The sequence below is a fragment of the Myiozetetes cayanensis genome, unplaced genomic scaffold (genome assembly GCF_022539395.1).
Source record: "Myiozetetes cayanensis isolate MyiCay16 unplaced genomic scaffold, myiCay2020 scf6-25, whole genome shotgun sequence".
NCBI lineage: Eukaryota > Metazoa > Chordata > Aves > Passeriformes > Tyrannidae > Myiozetetes > Myiozetetes cayanensis.
Window position 1 is genome coordinate 25852021 of NW_026087853.1, and position 19269 is coordinate 25871289.

The following is a 19269-nucleotide window of genomic DNA, read 5'->3' on the forward strand; positions in this document are numbered from 1 at the left end:
AACCCAGGATAGAAGGAAAGGAAGCCATTACCTTTGGATTTTAAATATCAAATTTACAGTGGTGAAGACTGATACGGGCATGTGTTGAGAATATTTTTGGAAGATAGATGTTTACCAGGCTTGTTGGGTTTTTTGTTGTTCTACAACTCAAGATGTAAAGTCACAGTATATTTTGTGACTAATAAAACTTAAATAGTTTGGACCCCAGGCAACAATTTTGTCCACTGAAACTGGTGATAGTGTTGTTCATTTGTGTGATGCTATGTACCAGTGTGAGGTTTTTGATGATTGAGGGCTCCTGGGTTGAAAGGAAAACAGTACATCCATAGCATGACAGTAGATAGTTTATATGGAAGTGAGTGTTGGATGATTTAGTTGCAACTCTCCTGATGCAGGTAATTTCCTTGTTCTTATTTCTTCATTCTTTCAGCATGATGGTAAACTCTGTAAACATTGTTTCTCAGTGTTGGCAATTTATAACTTTGCAAACAATGCACTTTGGGCCATGGTCTTGTCACCATGGCGGTGTTGGATCAAGGGTTGGACTTGATCTCAGAGGTCTTTTCCAACTCAGTTGATTCTATGATTCTGTAATAACTATATGGAAAATCAAGTGTCTTAGCAATATGTGTGATTTTATTTACCTGTCCTGAATTTATGACTTCATTATTCCAAAGAATGCAATACTTTCTTGTCTGCAGTATGAAATTAATGGGACTCCTGTGATTTACCCACCTACCCCCTTTCTTCTCCTGTATGGTTAAAGTGAGTGGAAGAATTGCCCACTTCTTGAAAGAGTGCTCTTCGCATACAGGGGGGATGGTGAAGGGAGAGATGGATCTTGTAATGAACTTTTTTCTTTTGTTCTACCTGTCTGTGGGACACATTTTTATAAATAATTTAAAAGTGCTTATTACCTTACTGTGTTTATACCACAGCTGTAATGACTAACAGAGGGTCTCGAGCCTTTGGGTCTAAGTCCTATACTGGTTAGACTTAAGTCTACATTTACATCAGACTTTCAATCTAAAATGTTAATAATTTCACACTGTCTTTCCAACTCTTCAGGTGCATGGCTGTTCTGCTTGTGTGCAGAAGAGAAGCAGCAGCAGCATGGGACAGATCTGTGTGTGCAAACCAATATCAAATATATAAACGTCAAATATCAGGCGTGCAGTACTTGAAACATAGTACATTTTTTTCCTTTCTATTGTAATATTGCCTGCTGCAGTAACTTTTTAAGCATATACTCAGCTGTGTAGAAAATACCTAGTCTGGCATTGCATTGATCTGTTCCCTTTGTGGTGAACTAAAAGAAAGATTTTTACTGTAGCAATGTTGTGTAATTGTAACTTTGAGCTGTCAATCTATTGACCTTGATGTTTATGGCGGTTAAACTGAACTACACTGTCCATCTTTTCTAAGACATTTATGCACTTTAGAGGAGTTACAGCAAGTCCATATTGTTGAATGTTACATATCTGTTAGAAGTAATTATTTGCTCTAGGTGGTAAGTGGCTCAGTAGTCTCTTAAAAGAAAAAGAAACCTGGGTGCAAAACCAGAGTGGAGTTACAGAAACATTTGAAGAAAGAAGATAAAGTTGTGTCAAAAAGGTGTATCATAGGAAAGGTTGCAACTTTGTGGTGAAAATCGAGAGAGATCCACTTGCCTGTGAGGCTTATAGTCTGATAAGGCTTGGCTGGAATAAAGTTCTCAATTGTGCAGTTTCTTCAGGTTTTGAGAAGTAGATAGAAGTGAGATGGAGTACTCTTTGGTACTTCAAAATCACACACGAGTATGCTGGGAGAGAATTATCAGTGATGCTACTTCCAAATGTTCTAATGAATAGAATGAATAATTAAGAAACATAAACACTCAGAACAGAATACATACAATTTCAGTTTAAATGTTGTACAACCTCTTAAGTAACTTCAGTGTGCATAAAGATTGATGTGATTGTTAATACATTTTCTGTCGTGACGTCTTTGATGACACACATCTAAAGTTCCTACTTTATCAAATTATACAAATGCTCTTTTTCCCAACTGTTTAGTGACATTATGGGAAAGTTTTGTCATCTAACATTTTGTGTTTTTTTATATAAGTGTTTAAAAAAAACCAAACCCCCAAAACCCGTAGATTTCAGATTTTACTTGCATACCTTCCCTTTTTGCTGGAGGGTGCGGAACAGGCTCATTAAAGGAATTTTATACAGGATATTCTTCTAAAAAAAAAGTGTATCTTCAGATAACATATGTAAAAGTGTTGATATCATGATAAATTGAGACCATGTTTAGAGTATATATATGGTCATGCTGTATTTCAGCATTTTTCAATGCTTCAGTGTTTATAAGGTGTAGCAGGAGTCAATTGCTGAAATTTTTGGCTGTATGTGGCTTGTTTTACTTTGTTGCAGGGGAGATGGAGATAATGTTGGGAATGTTTCTCTCAAACTTGGAGTAACAATTACTGCTTCTCATAGCGTAGACTTTGCCTTGCTTTTGGCAAGCAGATAATTTGTTTTGATGATAGATTGCAAGTAGAAGTGGTTATGAGGGTTGTAGAATGCTTATTAGTTTGTTGGAAAGAATAAGTACGTCTCAGCAGCTAGGGAGCATTAATTAAAAATAAGTATTTAAAAAAACCCCATCTTTTCAAGAATTAGTGGAATTTTATGCAGGGGGCTGTTGTAAATGCTGAAGTGTTCTTGGGTCAAAAAGTGTTTGCACAAGTTCTTGGAAGAAAATTTCCTGGGCGTATCTAAATTCAAAGATACTGTCTTTTTGATTTACAAATTTTTGGAGATTTGGAATGTTTTCTGAGATTTATTCTTTTGTTTTTGTGCTATTCCTGTGGCACTGCCTGCCCAATCTCAGAAGTGGCATACTGAGATTGGTGGTCTGATGGTCTGACCAGGCAAGCTGTTCTGATATTCTCATGACCAATGAGATATCTTTGAAATGTAATCATAGAATGGTTTGGGTTTGAAGGGACCTTAAAGATGATCCAGTTCCAACCTCCCTGCCATGGGCAGGAAATGCTTTGGTTTGATTGTTCGAGAGTATACTTAGTGCTATTTTTATACTGTCTTGCTTAAGTAACAAACCGTGATGGATATCATGGGCATTAATTGTGATTGAATATGCAAAATTAAGGCAAGAAATGCAGATGCTGCAGTTGAGAAATGCACAGTGTGTTTTAACTGCATGCATTGTTTATCAGTTGCATTTTAGATGGTTAAAGTTAGAAGTAGGATTAATTGATAAACTTATTTCATTGCGTCTTGCAGGTGAATTTCAGTATTTATAATAAAATTAGGCTTAACTGATCAATCCTTTTTAAGCATCCTTAAAAAACCCAAAGGCTACTTGATCAACACTGACTGAAAATAAAGTGAAGTAGGTTGTAAAAAGTTGATCAGCATTCTTATTTGTGATAGCTTATTTGTAAATGCCATGAGTTATGTTGGTAATATATGCATCTGAACTGATTAACTTCTGTCTGTGCAAGCTCTTAAGGTGCTTCCTGTAGCAGGGGTGCAGAAGTACTTCTTTGTACAAAATGATGCTTATTCACATTATAGAATATTTGAATGTTCAATACCTTTGTTTTATAATGAAACTTTTTTTCTGTATGAAATAACACATGTATTAGAAGTTAAACCCCAGGAACTTCTGTTCGTTAATCATTTTTCTAAACTAATGGTGAAAACAGGTACATATTTGCTAGAGTTAAATCCATTTTGCAGTTTAAAGCACTGAACTGAGCGTTCTGAGTATTTTGGGTAGAGGGCAATTAGACATAATCGAGAGTTTCCCTTCTGTTTTCCATTTCCTTCAAGGCTTTCCATACGCTGTTTAGTCTAAACTATGTCAAGAGGGAGATCGCCTCTGGTAGAACTTCAGGTGTCTGTTTACTGAAGGTTGAAAGTCTGTTCTGTATGTCTGTGGATAAATCTTACCTTTCCTCATAGGCTTCTTGGCAAGACTTCCAAATTAAAAATGTGCAGAGCTGTTTCCTTTTTGTGTATGGGTAACGTATAAAGAGAGGACATGATTGTAAATTAAAAGATGGCTGCTGTATAGCAGAGCTTACCTTAAAAGATACATGTGCAAATTTGGAGTAAGGAGATTTCTTGAGACAGTTCAAGATAAATAGAAATAAGGCAATTTTCTTTTCTGGAAAGAGTATCGTTAACATTTCATTTGTTTCACTATAAAATTGAGGTATGATTTTTTGGCACTAAAGGATTAGAGTCTTCTTCACTAAACTCAGTGTTTTTACTTCTCTGTGGCCCATTCTTCCATTTTATTTTTTAAACAGTTGATTTAGATCTTTAACGCTTTTATAAAATTTTCTTGCAATATTCACCTCATGGAGGCAAAACAATAAAAGAAAGCAGGACATTGAGTTGCATAAAAATCCATGTAGACAGTGAGCAGGAAATACATGGTTGGCTATGGAGTTTATGTACGGGAAGATATTGGTCAGTGTAGAAGTTGTGTAATTTTTTCTGGAATATTGTTCCTAAATAACTCCCTTCTAGCAACACTTGGGGTAAAAGTTTAATAATTGCCTTTTCATAAATGTGTATTTGTAATAAAGTCTCTCTTAGAAGAAGTGCACAGAACTGTTAATTCATAACAGTCTGGTGAGGCTTTCTTTTAGACACAGTGTAGAACTATGTGGCACATAAGTTATATAACACTTCCTGGTGAAGAAGTACTCTTTTTTTTTTTTTTTTTGGTTAAACACTGGACATGTATTTTATTTCTTAGTTTCACTGCCTGTGCATATCTAATGTCTCTGTGAGAAATGTCTCTTTGGAGAATTTTTTGTGAGGGTTGAAGTACCTGTTGGTGTAATTATTTATTTCATGCTGAAAGCAGTATTGGTGGGTATTCTCGATCCTTTTTGTCATTTAACCAGTTGGGAGAAAGTGATAATGATTTGTTTTTCCTAACTGATGAAGAGTGTGGCAGGGAAGTTGGATCTTCCATGATTTAAGGTATCTTCAGGAAGAGCTTTGTTTGCCTATCTGAGTGTTAGTTTTTTTCACTCGGTTTTTTTCATTTGTTCTTGAATTATCCTAAGGAATGGCTCAGCAGGATATTGAGTTTAGTGATACCTTCTGCCTTTATCTTTGCAACTCCAAACAGGTATCAAGAGCTAATTAGGAAGTTGGCTATTGTTCAGGACCAGTCCTGAATCTACAGCAAGAATTCAAGCAGTCTGTAGGTTTCTGTGCCATTATAGGATCTTTATTAAAAGTGGCTGATTAGAGATAGCCTGCTGTTAGCAATTAAAGGTAAAAATACATTTTTCTGAGTTCAGAATAAATTCGATTCAATGTTACTGAGAGATGAAGCACATTCCCAGCTTTTTTTGAAGCTATTGTGCATGTTTGCATATGTATTTGTTGAAAAATCCTACATATGTTGGATGTAATGTTTTAAACAACTGTCCTTCTCTGAATGCTGAAATGATCCTGAAATAGATAATGAAAATTAGAAATTAAAAATTTCTGGATTAGAAAATGCAGATGCCTGAAGGTCTTTATGATTATAAAATTTTATGACAGGTTGGTTGCTGTAAAATTTCTTCCATTTGCTCACCTTATTTTTTCTTCACCCAGAATATTGCCACTCCTTAACTACTACCACATATGAAAATGGTGATCCTATAATACTCCTCCTAGAAGGAAAAAAAAACCAAAGAAAGCCCCTTGGCTTTATACCAGTGACCACTATAACAAGCCGGACTCTAGTATTTAACTTGAAATTGTGATTTGCTTTCTTTGAGGATGATGTGCTTAACTCCTGGACCCTGGGGTGCGGGAACAGAATCCTGTAATACAGCTTGAGAGTCTGGGAAAAGAAAAGATTCTGCTTTGACAAACAGCTCTCAGAAGAGAGTTCAAGGAGAATATGTAAACATGTTTACAAGTTTTGTAAGAGCTATTCTGTTTCATAGCTTTAGCTAGATATGTATGGTTGTACTGGTAGAAGGCAGGACTACTGGCTGTGTTAACTCTCTGGTGAAGTGGTATAAATTAGAGAGTGCTGGCACTATTCTGTGCCAGGAGGCTGGATTAACATTTAGGAGGTGCAAAATACCTGCCCCTCATCAACCTTCTGTGATGCCTCACTTGAAATTAAACACTTTTATTTTAATTATCTTACTCTTTCTTAACTTTTAATTCCATCAGCTTGATTATTTTCAGTTTTGTTGCTACCAGTGTTACAATTACCTTAACAATGCCAACTCTCTCTGCTCTGTAATCCTGTATTCTTCTGTGTGTGTATGTGTATGTATATATGGCTTCTTATATTCAAACACTCTTGGTTCTTGTTTTCTGCTCTCTGTTCCTTGGGCATGTGTGCTCCTGACCTGCAGCTGATGAACACTGACATGAGTGTTCATCGCTAGAACAGTCTAGGTCAATTCAGATCACCGTGTTCATAGTCTGCTGTGGATTATACTTTCTCCTTCTATATTCCTGATTATTAAGTAGGTGTTCCTGGTTTTGGAAAGATTATGGACATTCTTGAGGATGTTTACCCCACTTGCAATTCCTCCCTTCCCTTTCCACTCTATAGTGATTATGAGAACCTGCCACACCGCAAAGTATACAACATCATTCTTATTTATGTGCTCTTTTACTACACATACTGGTAATAAAAAGAATGAGCTTAATATTTTCAGTTTTCTGTAATATTAAGTATCTAACAAAACTGTAACTGTGGCCTTTTGTCATTAGCTGTATAACTTAACAAAGTAGCTCCATGTCAATGGAATAATGTGCCAATATAGTGATGCTGACAGTAAAGGTATTTTTAATCTTATCAAATTCAAATACTGTCTTGGTATGTACCTACTTAGTCTTACTGGTTGTAGTGGTGACTTTATTGAAAAGAAATCTTTTTTACTAGCATAATGTGTTCCAAAAAATGCCAAGCAATTTAAAAGACTGTATGTGAATCTTTTTAGATGGAAATGGTCCAAGGTGTGTAACTATTTTTTGTTTTTAAGATGTTATTTGCAAGGTTCATGCATTTAGGAGAAATGCAGAAAATAGAGATGATAATGACAGAGTGAGCAACTGCAACTAAGGATGAACTTGTGCTGAAATAAATAATCATGCTGAGTTGTTTTCCTCCAGGACTGCTGTGACTTTCCTGCTAAAAGAAATTAATAAAAACCCCGAATGATCCCTGACTTTATAAGCAGGAGCTATAAATACACAAATCAGGAAGTGATTTCTGTCTTGTGATCTGTGCAGAACTGGCAAAGTCAACACTGAAATATAATGTCCCATTCTTTAGTAGTAGTTTTGAAAAGAATGCTGAGAATTTGACATAAAACTAGTTTGAGGTCTGGAAATAATATCTGGAAGAGGTATCCGTTTAGAATTCAGTCTTGTTGGTAAATCAGAAAACAGTCTGAGAGGTAGCCTTATTAGATGTCTCACTGGGTTTTAGACTTATTCAGAGGCTTTTAAAATTACTGTAGAAAACTGTTTAGTTTAAGGAGTATGACACAGCAGATGGGAACTTCACCTTGGAAACGTTAAATCGCAGTGAGGGTGTGTAAATAGTTTGACAGATATATGTGTGAAGTTGGGTAACTGCTTTTTCTTGTTGTTTCTTGTTTTCTTTGTGTGTTTGTTGTTGTTTTGATTAAATTTTTGTTGTTGTTTAGTGGTTTGTTGTTTTTTTTTTTTCCTTTTGGTGCAACAGCCAAAGAAATAATCAGGCAACAAGTGTAAAACATACCAAAATAATTTTTGTACAGTGAAAATTTATGAATCCTTTCTACGTGGAGACAATAGAAGAAATAGAAATAGATTTACAATAAACCATCTCTTACTCTGTTTTCTAATCTACTGCTGTTAAGTTTATATGTTCTTTCCATGCTTTTTCGTAAGGCATCAGACTTAATTAAGAACTTGACCCTTGGAACTGAGGGAACTAAGATATTTATTAGTTCTTAGGAAGGGATTTTAAGAATGGCTGTCTTAAGTGAAAAGGACTCAGCAGTATCTGTCCTATAATAGGTGGAATGTACTCAACGTAGCTGGTGTCTACTAAGAAAGGCAATGACCTTTTGTTTATTAATTAAAACAGAGATCTAAGCAGATTGCTGATAGCCAGTATCAAAGTACAAGTAGTTCAATAGTTTGCTGGTGAGTTGTTGAATATGCCTGTCTAGGGCCAGAAACTGTTCTTGAAAAATTAAAGTTAGAAGAAAATGTACAAGAACCCTTGCACTGTAAATTCTAAGACTCACAACTGCAAAATAATCCTGATCTTTCTTCAAGAGTTTCTCTTACAATTGCTCTGGTTGCACTGCACTTAAGCCTGTGTTTTACGATCAGTTTGTGCTGTAAGTTGGGACTGTTATGTAGCGTTATGTGAAAATTGTATACCTGTCTTGAACACCCTTATTATCTGTGCTTCAGTAATATATAGAAAGGATAAAAGCATATTCAACAGGTTTTTTTTGAATCTCTGATTATTGTGGTATGATTAAATATTTATGGGAGTTTGGATCTGGGCAGAAAACTACTTCAGAGATGTCAAAGTCAGGTGAAATTTTTTTAGACATTATTTTAGCATTACTTCACGTAGAACATTTCATTAATAAACTGGCATCTACCATGATGCTAAGTGTTTTCAAAATACTTACTGCACTGTGGTGGTGTAGCTGCGATGGTCAAGAGCATTTCTCAAGTGGTATAAACACTATCTAAGCTGTGGTTACAGTGTATTTTGCTGTTGATTGTCCAACATGATGATTTGACTTGTTCACAAGTTTGTCTGTGTGTATATTTTCATTAGTTTATCCTCAGAGAAGGTACTGCTCATAACCTTTGACTCTCTCAAGCAGTTCTTACTGGAATAATATACAGAATTTTCCAAAACAGAACATTTACATAGGAAATGCTGTAGACAGTCTTAATTGAGAGAGGGAACACTTAGAGTTGATAGCTGGTATTTTTGACAAGACTCAATTTTTGTCATTGGTGTTGCAATTGTGTTGTGGGTTTATTCCAACACAGACATTTGGAGAACACCATGACTTAAGAGACTTTAAAAAAGCCAAACTTCAATAACTTCTTACCAAATGGTAGTGTAATAACAATTTCTTTTCATCTATGAAAAGAATATTAATTTTTGGCTGACATCTTGAGAATCCAGAGAGGTCCCAGTTGACTGGAAGCTGGCTAATGTTGTCACAATTCTCAAGAAGGATTACCCTGGTCACTACAGATCTGCCAGTCTCACTTCAGTGACTGGTAAAATAACAGAGATTATTGTTTTGGGAGGTATTGAAAAACACCTGAAGGACAATGCAGTCATCAGTCACAGCCAGCACGGCTTCATGAGAGGAAAGTCCTACTTATCCAACCTGATTTCCTTCTGTGACAAGGTAACCCACCTAGCTGATCGAGGGAAACCAGTTGATGTAACCTTTTTGGATTTCAGTAAAGCTTTCGATACTGTATCTCACAATATCCTTCTGGACAAACTGTCCAGCACGTGTGGATAAACACACCATGTGATGGTTGAGCACCTAACCTTCTGTAGTAACTTTTTATTGTAAAAGGCATATGAATGCTAATATTGTTATTTTATGTATTGGAAAAACTGATGTGAAACAAATTGAAGTACCATAGAGAGTCATTTCAGATAATAGATGTGGGATTCTTAGTTTTACGTTACGTGACATACTTTCTTGAAGAAGGATACTTATATTGTCAAACAGTCTGAATTGTAAAGAGAACTTAGCTCCGCACACAAATGTAAAATAAACTTTCTTACATTATTTTTGGGAATGTGACTGCCTTCAAACCTTCGGAGCTTCAAACATGATTCATGTATTATCCAATGTGCTTAAGAAATGCAGTTGAAATATGGTATCCGGACTCTTCATAGAATAGTAAGTGTTTATAACTAGTAAGAATTTATTTTTGTTGCTTATATTTTACTTGGTTAACTGTTAACTATTTAGTTATCTTAAGTGGTGGTATTCAATTTGATATTTGAAAATGAAAAGATTTTAATTTTGTCAGTAGAATTGTATTGATATTGGTGAAGAAAGAAGAACTTGGAGATAAAGATGAGTGAGCGTTTTTGAGATCAAAATGAGCATTTGTGTCTAGTTAGGTGATGCAGTAGCTTCAAGCATTCCTGTTAACTGGATGAAGAAAGTTGAATAAAGAAATAATTATGTCTGTTTAACAGCTTTCAGATAAAATTTACTGGCTCTTGGGTCTCATGTCTGATTGTGGGGAGAAGGAGAGCTGGCGTACGGGGACAGTAGCTGACATTCTGACACTGTGGCATGGAGCATTTTAATAGTTCTTTTACAGTGTGTAGATGATGACCAGATTAACTTCACTTTTTGTGAAGTTAATATAATAATTCAGTCTTACAGAATAGAATGTTTTTTCAGGAAGGTGACAGTTCTTCTATAATTTCTCGGCAGGAACTTCTTTTCTGAAGGAATGTCTCAAACTGAAATTGAAATGGAAAACTTATTTATAAATTAAACTGTGCTCAGTAGTTTGTAGCTTTTTAACTGAAACAAAATTTTAGAAGCCTGTTGTTGCATGAAGAACACTCGAGTACAACAACAGTCAGCGAATGATAAACTTCTAAGGCACATGCATTTGTTATTCAAAAACAAATGTTTTTAATGTCCAGCTTTTAGACATGTATGTTTTAGTCTTCAAGGACAATGCTCTTTTTGTAATAGAGTGTGACTCCATTGTTTTTAGTGCCTTCAGCTTTTTTTGGACATGTAGTCTAAATTGACTTTTTTCCCCACTGCCATTGGCTTCTCTGTACTGGGTGTAAGTCTGTGGACAGACAGTTGGTTTACTTTGTTTCCAAACCATGAAATTTAGAGGGTGTTAGTCCTTAAAAACACAATTATGAGTTGTATGAGTTTTGTTACTGTACTATTCCTAAATACCATATTGGTTGAGTGCCTATAAAATCCTAGAAAAAAATGATTCCATGAAAAAATTCTAAAGAAGAGTGACAGAGTGAAGGCAGTCTTGAGTTTAAGTTGTGACTTAGAAATTTGGCCCTAGCACAGAAGAGGATGAAATCAAAGGCTGGATTTTCTGTAAGTTGTTCAAAGATGCTGGTGAAACCTGACAGTATTTGACCCTGTAGTGAAGAGGCAAACATTTGAATGTGAATGATATGGTGGTAGTGGGAAAGAGAAAAGACAGATTTAGGGAGGGAGAGAATTTTGCAAGCCTGGTCTTTGCCATACCCATTGCAGGACTGAAGGGGACATGGATGAGAAAATCCTCAGTTGTGTCATTAACCTTAGAGCTAACTGGGTTTGTTGTGTCTGCCACTCTTGTGAGGCAGGTGCTCAAGCATGCCACTTTTCTAGTGGTTAGGATTTGCTTTTAAAAAGGTATTAGGAAGTGATCACTTGAGTCTTGGAAAAAACTATCAGTTGGGGAGCAAGAAATGGTCATCAGCTCAAATGGAGAAGATCTGTACAAAGGGGAAAACATCTTAATACCTTTGCAACTCTAAGTGTAATAGTTAACTAACCTGAACCTGAACCTTTCATAAGGTTCTGCCAAAAATTATCTTTGTTTGCAAATGTTGTTCAAATGTACACTGGTATTACCTAGTTGTTGAAATCTTTTTTTCTGCACATCTTTAACCCGAGCTTACTTTATGAAGTAAAGCTTTTCTGTTAACATAAGAGAGGTGCTATTTCTATTTTTTATCATCTTCCAATTATTTTCTGTTCTACAGGATCTTTAAAAGTAATATATGTATGAAGCTGATATGACCAGTGACACGTTACTGCGTAACTTACTAGAGAGAGAATCTTGAGACTTTAATATACAAAATAAATATAGACTTTTATTTATATATATATATTTATAGTAAAGTATCTTCTTTCAGTCCTCAGTTGACAGTTTAAGGATTAATGGTAAGGACAATAAATATATAAACATAATCAGGTCTGTAAGAATATACTAAGATTCTTCTAAGCACCTAATGGTTTTACATGCTTCTAGATGTTCTGAAGGAGGTTAAGTTTTAGACTGTGTTTATTGAAAACAGAAGGTGAAGGCTTATCTTATGTTCAGTTTCCCTTTTGTGAATGGGAACTGGAACATTAGTAGCTGCACAGGTGTGTTCACTCTTAAATGACTGAGTCAATTCTTCCACCTCCCCAGTATTTTTTATTTTACAAGAGAGTGTTCTGCTTCGTCTTCAACATAATAAGTATCTAAAAATTAAGATTAGATTAATATTTTTGTGTGATAATAAACTTGAGATTAAAACAAAAGGTTAAAAAAACTTACTGTTTTTAGTTTTGTGTTTTAGTTATCCCTAGTAGGATAAGCATAGACATAGTGTGTGCACTGAGTATATATAGTTAAATTGTCTCAGTATATGGCACTTCTTTCAAAATTAATACAGTCCTTTCCTGCCATCCCTCTAGACCTCTGAATGGACTTCAGAAAAACAAAACATAAGCATTGCATTGTAGCTGGCATTGCTTTACATATAGTTGAATTTTTTCAAATTAAATTTGTAGAGACTGAGAGTTAACAATGTTTAGAACTGAGATGGAAAGAAAGTATACTCGCTCACTGAGTGTGTTTCTGTATTGGTAAACCCATTAGAATTCAATTGTTTGAAATGTACCAGAAAGGGTTGGTGTTTCAACAGCATAAGATAAGGCTTTTAATCAGTCCTTTACCATCCAGGTTTCTTTTCTGCCTCCTTTTTCCTTTAATGTGTTTCACTAGGTTTGAGATGTCAGGATTTATTAGTAAAATAAGACTATGAAATCCTATGTGGATATCATAGTTATTATATAAACTTTAGGTTATATATGGAATTTTACCTACCCCAAATGCTGTAATAACTTCAGTGTGAAGATTGTTGGTCTTTTCTGTGCAGTTAAAGCAATGAAGCGTAGTTTTAATATGAATTCTGCTGTGGGTATGAAATTTAGAGCAATAATTCTGAAGTTTTAAGACCTTTCTAGTTTCCTTCAGAAGAAGGAGGGGGGGAGGAAATCCTCATTTTCTTCCCAGGACACTTTTTTAAAATTTCTTTAAAGTTTGATTTATGAGCTTCTATATGAAATTAAGTATTTTTAAGAATTGAAATTTATGTATAAGTAATTTAGTAAACTAGTTTAGATCTTCTGTTACACTTTGATCAAGCAGTGTAATTGCATACTAGGGATGTGGACTATCAGTATAATCAGTGATTTTAATTATTCCTGTCGTTTAAGGGAAACTTCAGTTTCTTTTGTGAGATTTTAGAGTTTGGGTGAAAGACTATTGCTTGGTTTGCATATGATCAGACTTGCTATTTAAAAGATAAAAATCTTTCCAACTCCAAAATGCATGTATGTCTGAAATGCAACATGCTATTAAAACAATGCTAAGTTTACAAAGTCTAATGTAGTAGATGTTAGGATTTTTACATATTCTTTTCTGTATGTTCATTCTGTAGTTTTTAAACCTCAGACAGTTGTTTTTCATGGGATCCATACTGTTCAAGTTGCTATTCAGTAATTCTTTTTATCCTTGAATTCTATCTTGCCTAGTTTCAGGCATTATTTCATGCATCCTTGCACAAATACAAACTATCTGTCACTCTACTTCTCAAAGCTGCCCGAATTCACTTTCATAATAAAGCTGAGCAAGTTTGTGTGGTGGTACTCATAGCTGAGGGACAAGGTGTAGAGAGAGACTAGAGTTATTAAATGTCAATTTTGTGGAAACATAGTGGATCCCAGGGATCTGTGAAAACACTATAAATATGGAAATTTACAGGCTGGTAGAAAAGAAGGAACCTGCCCTGAAAATGAGACTCTTGGTTGGGCTTTGAAGAATGTGAAGTACAGCCCTTATCTGCAGTGAAAAATATTCTATCAGAATCTGCACACAACTGAATACAACCGGATTTTAACCCACGAAAGGCCATATTTTTGCTTACAGAACCATTATGTGTTTTGTAAAAGAGCATGTGTTTTTTTTCCTTCAGAAATGTTCTTGTTACTACACTTTTTAAAATGCATTTTGATTGAATTTTCAATTCAAAAGAGTTAAGACTTGTATTGTATTTGACTTTCATAGTCTTGCTGCTCTTGTTTTTGCAGCTCTTGTGCCCTGGACATGCACGTTATGGTATCATATCAGTTTAGGCTGATCTAAGACCATGTTGTCCCTGAAAGGAGCTGTTACTTCAGTATCCTGTTTGCATCCCTTGTGCCAACCTGAGTACTCCCGTGGCTATACAGAGTAGTATCAGGAAACTGATGTAGTTCAGAACTGAATAAAAAATAAATAGGATGATTTCCTTGGTAGACTTGATATATGTCAACACAAGTAGCTCGGTCAGCACAGCAGAAGGAATAGCAGTATGAGGAGGAGGATTGCTCTTCGTAGTATCAACCTGGGAACTTACAAATTGTTGTGAGACAATGGAAAGAATTCTGTTGTAACTGGGGAGAGTGGGGTGAAAAGGTGAGACCAAATGCTTCTTTGCCATTTTGTTTCCCAGTTTTTGTGCTAGACAATCTTAAATCATCGGTATATTTACAAATCATATTGAATCTAGCTCTCCTGAGAATTGGTTCAAAGGAAATAATTATCTAAGGATTGTGAAATTTGTATTATGTAGAGATAGATAATTTCTTAAGCATTTGTCTTTGTGTGTGGAACCTAAGTACAGTACTCCTGAGGGAGGCTGATCTGTTTGCTTTATCTGCTTATATCGACCCTGAGATTTACTGCATTTCAGAAAAGATGATGTTGGGAAATTTGTGTGTTAACTCTTAGGGCTCATAGTCAGGCATCAAGTGTATTGTTTTGATACCTCTAATTTCTCAGTTCAGACTGAAGGGAGCAAGTTGATTAATTTATGCAGCAAATTTTTGGTGACCTAATTCTTGGTTTTGTATTGAAGGTCTTGATGGCTAAGTATTCCTCAAGTTGAAATTGATTTTAGTATTTCTAAATATTGAGCTCATAACTTCTATTACATTTTAGCCATGTGATGGTTACAATGAGAAAAAAGTAATAAATCCTAAAATCAGTCAAATGTATATCCAAGCAATTATAGAAAGCAATGATAGAAGAAGTCTGCTAATATTGACAAAAATGTCAAACCCCCAACTACAAAGTGTGTTTTGTGGTAACCTTTCTGTTCAACCTACTGGACCCTGTAAAGATTATTATAAATACTATTGTTCTTTTGAGGTTTTTTTGTAGGGTGGATTTTGGGTTATTTTTGTTTCTGTACCATTATTTCTGTAGTATATTAATTCTCAAGATCACTTAGCTCATTAACCTGCCTGGTTGAAAAGTATGAGATCTAGGCAATACCTTTTAAATATGGAAACTTGATTCTGCTTGGCCAAGTACTCCAGAAGTATTTCCATTGGCTGCAAGCCTTTAGGAAGCAGATGCCTCCCTCTGTGTATGATCAGAATTATAATGTTTTCCTCTCTAAGGTTGAAATAAGGCCAAACAGTTGCATCTGGCAACTAAGATTTGTCAGATAAGTTATAAGAGGGTGTTGGCCACTGAAAGAAGACTAATGAAAGGGGAGAAAACTATCACTTACAGAAGACCTGAAGTTTGGAAGACGTTGAGAATCGCATTCAAGTCAAGGGGCAGAAGAGCTTTTATAACCTTTATTAGATAATTATTTTAAAGTATTTAGTTCTGGGTTTATTTTTGTAGGAAGAGTTTGTGGGCAGCCAGTAACTTCCAAATATTTGAAGTACAGTGTTGTGCATACGTGCATGTAACATGTTACCTTCCAAAAACCCTACTTTTGTAACTATTTTATGTGTACCTTGTTATTTACATAACAACATGTTGGGCTTGTGAAATTGTCTTGGTCATTTGCTACCTTAGGTATTTAGGGAGTACAAGTTATGTGTCATTGTAACTTTCTGCCAAAGGCTGTTAACTTTGTATTTGATTAGAGTCAGTTTTGTAGTGTTTTTTAGAATTTAAGTAACATAATTGCAGTTGAGTATAGTTGGGTTTTCTGATTCTGGATCTTGGTCCCTACCTTTTATCTTGAAATATCTGTGGAATCAGTATGAAGTGTGTTTCAGTGTGTTTGTTTGGTTTTGGTGGTTTTTTTGTTTTTTTTCTTGGTGTGGGGTTGATGTTGTTTAACCCTGTCCCTTAACCTCTCCTCTATTACAGAACGCTGTTTGGTGCATTACTGTTTCTTATCGAGTGACAGTGGTTAGTTGAGAATACTTTCATGACAGACTTTTAACTGAAATACTCAAAACTGCCTTGTTCTCACTAGGATTTTGATTGATTAAATCATTACTTAACTAATGCAAGTTAAAGGAACCTATTTTAATTTGGCTCACCATTGAGCACAAGGACAGAGGGGCTAAAATCAGGGCTCATATGTGAAGTCTTGTATGATGATATCACTTAGTCTCAAGAAAGGAGCGATGCAAGAATGTTATCATCCTGGTTAGGCTGTTTCGGGCTGTAACCACTGAGTAACGAAAATGTACAACCACTCCCTTAAAAAAAAACTTCAAGGATATCTTAGGTGTGGATTATAGCACTTCCCTCTGCTTCCTTTAATAATGAAATTGTTGTATTGCTCTTGAGCTTAGTAGAGCAATGTGGTCTCTACTTTATTTTCCTTATTCTAGTTTTTTAAATACCTCTTCCAAGGAAATTTTATATCTAATCTTGTAGTGAACTACCCAATGGCTTCAATCAGTTTAGAGTCATAATGAGCACAAATGAGTCTGTGTAATGATGACCAATCCAGTAGTATCATTGACTGTTTAAATTTTGTGTTCACATCTGCAGTTTCCCTTATCTTACCTAGAATTTTGGCTTGCAAAAGTCAAGACACAAGTCTTTTCACTTTGTAATGAAGAGACTACTTTTGTCTTGAACAAACTTACTACCTTTATTTTTCAACTACTTTAAAGTTTGATGAGATGGCTTGTATGTTCTACTGAATTTATTATTATCTACTAGGTTAGCAGGCAAGTAGACATCTTCCTTGCTTCTTTTTAAATTAGGTGGGTAGTATGATTGATGCTTTAAAAAACCATAGCATTATTTTCCCCATATACAACAGCACACATGATAATCTTTCTCCCTTGATAATCTAACCTTCAGCTGTCTTCAGTAGTAAGTAAAATGTGAATCCATTAAATAGTTGTTTCCTGTACAATGGATTTGTAAATTCTGTATATGAATTCATGTACTGATTTCTTAATCTGTTCAGTATGTTTGCATTAAAAGCTATATTGCTAGTTGCTGTGTACCTAATGTAATATGGCTTTGGGTTTGAAAGATAAATGTATAATAGAATTTATGCTAGAAATGGTGCAAGGACAAAAATGTGTGCATATATTAAAATGTTTAATAAGATTGCTGTTTGTGCCTTCTTGTAGGGTTAATGTACAAACTCATACCTGTTGATCTTAAAATGATGAAAATAATACTCATTGTCTAGGGCAGGAATATTTTTGTTGGTATTGACTCACTGAAGTAATTAATGCAGAACAGTTTTTTTCTTCCTTTTTTTTTTTTTTCGTTCTGAGCCAGACTTGGTTGTTTTGTTTTGGGAACACAATGAATAAAATCTGTTTTTCTTTTCTTTTCTTTTTTTTGGTGTGTTTTCAGGCTCGGATAGCATTTCTACAAGGGGAAAGAAAGGGTCAAGAAAATTTGAAGAAAGACTTAGTAAGAAGAATAAAAATGTTAGAATATGCATTAAAACAAGAAAGGTAGGTATACAAATTGTTCAGCTTTTTTCTGACCTGGAAAACTTTACTGACTAAAAGGAATTCTGTCACATTAAGTGAACTGTCTTTATTAGATGATTCTATGTTCCTTTATGTAATATGTTTTTATGGTTGGTCATCTTTACACTGTGTTTTCTGACAAACTTTAGTGTCAGCTATAATAAAAAGTTGCATAATTTTCAAAATGTTTGGACTCATGTCTTAAACAAACTGGACAGTTTCCTTTTTCTGAGTTAGAGAATGAACATGCTCAACAGATTTATACCTTACCACTGTACCTTTACTTGTGCTTCAGAGCTATTGAATTTGAAAGGAAGAAAAATACTGTTCTCTTAATCCCTTATAAGTATTTTTTTTGTGTTACATGATGAAAATTAGATTTTTGTGACAGAACAGAATCCTTTAAAAGTTGATTTTGCATTCTGAAGTATTGTTTTGTCATAAAGTAGACGCTAGCATGTTTAGTCTCAGTAGATATATTTTCTGTAGCATTAACTTAATGCTTTAAAAGTTAAAATTCCATTCAGTCTGTGCAGGTAACTGTCCTTCAAACCTACATGCTCTTTTGTTGCCAGGTTATTTAATTTGACCAAAATCGATAGTTAATTTTGCAAAAACACTAGGAAAATAGTCTTGTCAGGTGCCTATATTTTCAGTAGTGGACTTGGTTCTTATACTTAATTTTATCTTGCTCTTAAAAAGTAGCTGAACCCAATAGTGAAACAGCTTGAGGATCAGGCAACAACATAGGTATTCTTTATTTATTTTGATTTCAGGGGAACATACCTGCCAGAGTAAACTTAAAATTTTATATTAAAGTTTAGTGAGGCTTCACCTGGACATTTTTAAGTTAGTTATCCAAGCATAAGTATATCTAAATATATTTTACATTATGCATCAGTACTATGAACAAGTGACTAGTTCAGAAATAACTTCCAGTTGTTTTTATATTAGAAACTAATGTTTTGGCATGATGGCTGCATTCTTCTTTGTGAACTGTCCCGTGTAAAGGTGCTTCAGAAAACTGTATATTCATACAGAAAGCCATATCAACACATCATGTCTTTTCTGGTGAAGTAGTAGGCAGAAAGGATCCATTATTTCATTCAGCCCTGTCCTTGTAATGGAAAGTAGCTCAAGGTTTCCAACCAGTATAAAATTGAAGGTTTTACATTGTTATATCAAACAGCTAATGTGCAAGACAGTCTGGATTCAAGTCAGATGAGGTGTATGCAGAGTGTTGGGGTTTTTCTACTCCTCCTATAAAGAACATTGAACAATGAAACAATATGCTGTTATGGCAAACCCAAGTGTCTTGGAGATAATTAACTGTATGAAGGTGAAGAAAAAGATTTTGGTTATTTTGGCAATAATAAACTGTGAGCTGCACAGAGACTTTATGCAAGTGCACACCATGAGGCTGTGAGGATTGCCTGCTTATTGAAATA

General features: G+C 34.9%; 1 protein-coding gene across 5 annotated transcripts in view; it reads left to right on the forward strand.

Moving 5' to 3' along the window:
* Window positions 1-19269, forward strand: part of STRN3 (striatin 3) — a 60920-nt gene that overhangs the window by 2389 nt on the left and 39262 nt on the right. For all 5 annotated transcript variants that reach the window (XM_050336772.1, XM_050336775.1, XM_050336774.1 and 2 more), the window contains exon 2: window positions 17700-17803. In XM_050336772.1, coding sequence (XP_050192729.1) covers window positions 17700-17803 — 104 coding nt within the window. The remainder of the gene's footprint in view (window positions 1-17699; window positions 17804-19269) is intronic.